Source organism: Acanthisitta chloris, unplaced genomic scaffold, assembly GCF_000695815.1.
Source record: "Acanthisitta chloris isolate BGI_N310 unplaced genomic scaffold, ASM69581v1 scaffold27638, whole genome shotgun sequence".
NCBI lineage: Eukaryota > Metazoa > Chordata > Aves > Passeriformes > Acanthisittidae > Acanthisitta > Acanthisitta chloris.
The window spans coordinates 11,914-16,750 of NW_008686877.1; the positions used below are offsets into that span (position 1 = coordinate 11,914).

A 4,837-nucleotide genomic window follows, 5' to 3' on the forward strand; every position below is an offset into this window, starting at 1 on the left:
GAGACTATGCCTGCTGGGCCAAATCCTTATACCCCACCTGCCCTGACACCATCTCCAGCTGCTGTGGCACAAGGTCCAGCTTCATCATCTCCCTCACCCACCATTGATGCTACAAAGGGATGGCACCTTCATTGTCATTGAGGCCTAAAGGACATGGATCCTCAAGGACCCACAGTGCAAAAAAGCATGTCAAGTTAAGAAGAAACACATAGTTTTACTGCTGACAAGTACGTAAGAAAGCATCCTCTCCCTGTCTTCACTATCCCACCAGGGCGAGCAGGGAAGGCTGGTCATGGGCAGTCATCTTCTCAGCCAGAGCCATGTGTTGATGAGGCAGGCAGAGATCATCACGGAGTAGACCAAGGCCTCCTTCTGTCGCCAGGCATGGCACTGCTCCTCCAGCACGCGGAGCCTCCCCGAGATCCTCGCCAACTGCAAGGGAAGCAGTGGGGCTGCTGTCAGCCTGGCTGCACCCCAGAAGCATGGAACAGCAAGGGATGGAGTGACAGGAGCTGCTGTCTCCTTCAGGTCCTCCATTTCTAGGGCAGCAGCTATCTTTGTCTGGCAGTATTGGCAGCAGCAGCTCATGGCTAGAGCAGATGTTTCAGGAAAAGGTCCTCCCCATCTCAGCCCCTCTCACTACCAGCAGATGGAAGGGTCTGTCTGTCTCCTGCAGCCCTACAGCCCCTTAGGGTAGGAGCTCAATGAGTCAACACACATGTAAATCCTCTCCTGCTTCTCCATTAGGTAGGACCAGCATGATCACGCCAGCCCATCAGGACTGAGCACCCTCCTCACCCCCCACCTTCCTGTGGCTTCTCCAGGAAACATTTGCACCCCATTACCCCCATCTCACCTGCCTTCTCATCGCTGCCACCTCAGTCACCCCAACCTCCTCCAAGGCACTCTCTGCAGCTGGACCAGCCTCTTGTGAGCTAGGAAAGGAAAACAGAGATGCAGGTGGACAAGTACTGCTTGAGGGGTGCAGCAGTCTTCCCACAAGCACAGCACTGCCACAGGAAGTCGAGTCATGCAGGCAGCATGTGTGTGCCCAGGCTGTGCTGTCTGGATGCAGCACCAGCAGAAGGCAAACAGCACCTGCACAGTATCTACTCATCTCTTCTTAACCCAAATCATGCATATTTATACCCCTCTACCACGCACCCTAAGTGATCCCAGCAAAACATACAGCACATGCCATGACAGGTAACAGGGAAAATACACACTTGTCTTTCTTTAGAGTTCCAACAGAAAGAAAACATATCTACCAAGCATCCACTCTCTATAGTCCCAGGAATTCACTGAGGATTGGATAAATCGTCTTTAGAGCCAGTCAGGTAAATACGTATCACAAGGCCAAAATGGAAAGATGATCTCATTTACATCAGCAGGTGAGGATCCCACAGGTGGGAAGTTGCCATCAACTGGAGGGAACTGTCACTCTGTGCTCTTACAGCAAATTTTACCTGCAACCTGAAACATAAACAAGCAACCCAAACATTCACCACTTCCTTCCATCCCTAGAAACACAGGGGCTGCCACTGGGATTAGCTCCTGACCCGGCAGAGGCAGCACAGACCATGGATCTCCAGGGCATTCCCTGGAGACACAGCCTTGCTGCAGGGTCCACAGCACCGAGTCACAAAATAAAGTAGATCCATAGTAAGAAAAAACAAAATTGCCATGTTTAGTCTGTTGTCCCTATCATCACAGGCTAGCTCAAAGTCAGTTCTTCTATAACCAAAACTCCCCTGTGCACACCAGTAACTCAAACAGGCACTCACTGATCCCATGGGGGTTAACAAGCATCTAACCCCACCCCTTCAGGACCCTGGGGAAGAGAGGGTGTTCATGCCTGTTTGTAACATGGTGTTAATCTCTCCAGAAGAGCACATGGAGATTCAGTGAATCTGTCTGAAAACACATTTCTGAGATAATACCTCCACATAATGTAGCTGCAGTATAAAATGAAAGTCACAACAGAAAGAAAATACAATTTCCCCCAGCACAGAACCATGAAAAAAGACACATCCTGCAGATTTTGATTCAAAATCCCCGTTGATACAGGTGTTCACCTTTTAGAGGAGAGACTAGAAATTACCTTCTGATGACTCATACCTTTCAAGAGGTCACTGCCAGGCAAATATAGCAGTCTCTGTCTGAGACCAGACTTTTCTTTACTAAAATTTCAGAACAAGTAAGCACAGTCTTTTTTTCTTTTTACTTTTATTGTTGCATAGTGGTACAAAGTTGACATACCAAAGAGATATTGTATGCACCCGAAAGGATGCAAAAAGGTGTTTCAAGGTGACTGGCTTCAAAGGGAGACTGACACCTAGGGACAGGCCCTGCTGCATTACAACAGCTTCACAGGCTACCACCTCTCATGGTACCATGGCCTAAGTGTCCTCTACTGCTGATGGAAGGAGAAGGTCTTATGTAGCCACTAACCAGATCTGTTGGCATGTCCAGATTTCATTAAGAAATTAAAGAGACATTTGAAGACAGCCTCAGCCTACTGTGTTTAAAAGCAGGGACATCACTTTGCATCATTGGCAAGCAGAAGGCAGGTGGGAAGGGAAGGCAGGATGTGCCACTGATGATGGATGCAATGATGGATGCTCACTCTCCTCCCTTTCTGTCTGGAGGCTTTGCTCAAGGAGAATTAGAAGTACTTAGATGTTCCTCCAGGTGCTCAGCAGTCTTAGAGCAGTGAGGACACCTTAAGGCTGCAATGATGTCTTCGAACAAGTTACATGTACTGCCCTTGCACAGATAAGGGTGGTGGGGATCATTACTCTAGGACATTTGGAGAGACTGAGGTCACTGCACACCTGCTCCAGTGAGCACAAAGGCACACCACACCCCAGCCAGGGGCACTGGCTGTGGGATGAGTAACTCTGTGCAGCCAGTTCATGGAAAACCTAATTAAGAGTGATCAAGATACAGCCAAGTGTGCTGGAGGCCTGCAGGAGAGGCTGTCTCAGGAATAGGACCTGGATCAGGCTGTCTGTTCTGGATTTTGATTCCCTTCACACATTCCTCTCCAACAAGCTAACAAGGCACAGAGAAAAAATAGTACTTGCTTAGCAGTGAAGAGAATTCCCAGCAATGTCACAGGTAGCACTGGATCACTCAGGGTGCCCAGGAGACTGGTGTTAAGCTGAGCAGAAGACACACTATGCTGGGTTAGTGAGGGCCACTCAGGCTGGCTGCACCGGGTGCTCCTGGGCACCCAGAGCTGGCAGACAGGATAGGTGAGAAGGAGAGTCTAAGGCAGCCACACAGGCCCATCCTGCACCGTGCAGCCCGCAGCTTACAGAGCTCATGCCTAGCTCAAGCCTCAGCAAGGAAAGGCCAGGCCTTGCAGAATGACAAGGAGCTGGCTCAGGACAAGCCGAAGTCACCTGGATGGCACTGGATCTTGCAGAGAGTCCCAGACACGGTGGAAGAGCACCTGGCCCAGGAGGTACATGGTATGGAAGATGTTCTGCATGGAGTAGATCCTGCCCGCCTCTGTGAGGAGGGGGAGCGGGGCACTGCACGCAGGCAGGGGGCATGTGTCCATCCTGGGGTGCACACAGAACCACACCTGTTACTCCCTGGCCTCCCCGGCAATAGGCAGTGCCCTTCATCCCTTCAGCAGCTCCAAGCATCTCTGGGCAATGCCATAGGCACCCAGACCCCTTGGTCACGAGGTGGGACAAATGTCTCTGACACCAGAAGCTATGCTCCTCTCATGCAAGAGTAGGACTTGTCAGGCATTGCTTTGCTCTGATATGGATCCCCCCCTCAGGACTGCAACACCAGGGAGCTCCAAAGCAGCACTGATGACAGGAGATGCTGATCCCCACCCATCCTGGACAACTCTGGGCTCATGCTCACCACTCATAGTCCTGGCCTGGGCTGTGCAAGGCCAGCTGGGCACAGTCACTTGGAGTCCTCTCCCGACGTGACCTGCTGCTGTGATGACCCTATTGGAATCAAACACAACCACGTCAGGACAGATACCCTGCACAGGTGAGCCCAGCCCATGCCCTGTGTGAGCTGCAGGGCCAGGGGCCCATCAGCACTGAGTACTCAGTGGTGGGAACACTACATAAGCCTCAGCCTGGTGAACTGATGCTGGTGCAAATGAGGAGACATGCTCGGAGCAAGGAGCCTGCTAATCTGAACTCTACCCAGATCAAAAATCCTGAACCTAAGGCATCCTTGAACCACTCTTGAATATCAGAGAGGTGAAAGCACTTGAGAAGGGAGATAAGCAGCTCCAGCACCCAAACCATGCCTTCGCCTGCCCAAGCCAGGGACCTCTCTTTGAATTCATTTCACACCAGGTTAAAATCTGCTTTTGGCTCTGACCCCAGAACCCTTAACACTGCAATGATGAACTGCCTCCACCTTGTAGTTCGAGGAGAAGGGACTTCAAATGTAGCAGAATAAGGCTGTGGGGGAACTGAGCCTACCTTAGCCTAACACCTGCTCACAAAATGCAGTAGGAGTTCTGGCTGAATCAATGTCCCAGCACACAAGTGTGTGCTGGTTATGGGACAGAAAAAAGATCCCACCATCCCTACACCGTTGCTCCTAGGACCTCCTGAAAGATGAATTCTGGCTTGGGGTGGTAACAGACCTCTGGAGAAACCTAAAGCTGGGACTGCTCCCATTTCCCACCACAGGCAATCCTGTCCACTGCAAGTACAGTACCGATCGTTTGCGTCGCTGGGAGCTCGATCTGCTGGCTGTGTGAAGGAAGGGGAGCTCCCCGAGGGGGGTGGGCTGCACAGAGGAGTCTGGGGGCACGTGCACCACAACAGAGGGAATCCTCCTTTGCTGG

At 51.4% G+C, this 4,837-nt stretch overlaps 1 protein-coding gene across 1 annotated transcript in view; it reads right to left on the reverse strand.

Annotated features, from left to right (window-relative positions):
- Window positions 1-300: 300 nt before the first annotated feature.
- Window positions 301-4,837, reverse strand: part of FATE1 (fetal and adult testis expressed 1) — a 5,300-nt gene continuing 763 nt past the window's right edge. The window contains exons 2-6 of the mRNA XM_009080378.1: window positions 4,708-4,837; window positions 3,886-3,974; window positions 3,408-3,569; window positions 857-935; window positions 301-432 (exon numbers count right to left, since the gene is read on the reverse strand). The exon at window positions 4,708-4,837 is cut by the window's right edge and continues 58 nt beyond it. Coding sequence (XP_009078626.1) covers window positions 301-432; window positions 857-935; window positions 3,408-3,569; window positions 3,886-3,974; window positions 4,708-4,837 — 592 coding nt within the window. The remainder of the gene's footprint in view (window positions 433-856; window positions 936-3,407; window positions 3,570-3,885; window positions 3,975-4,707) is intronic.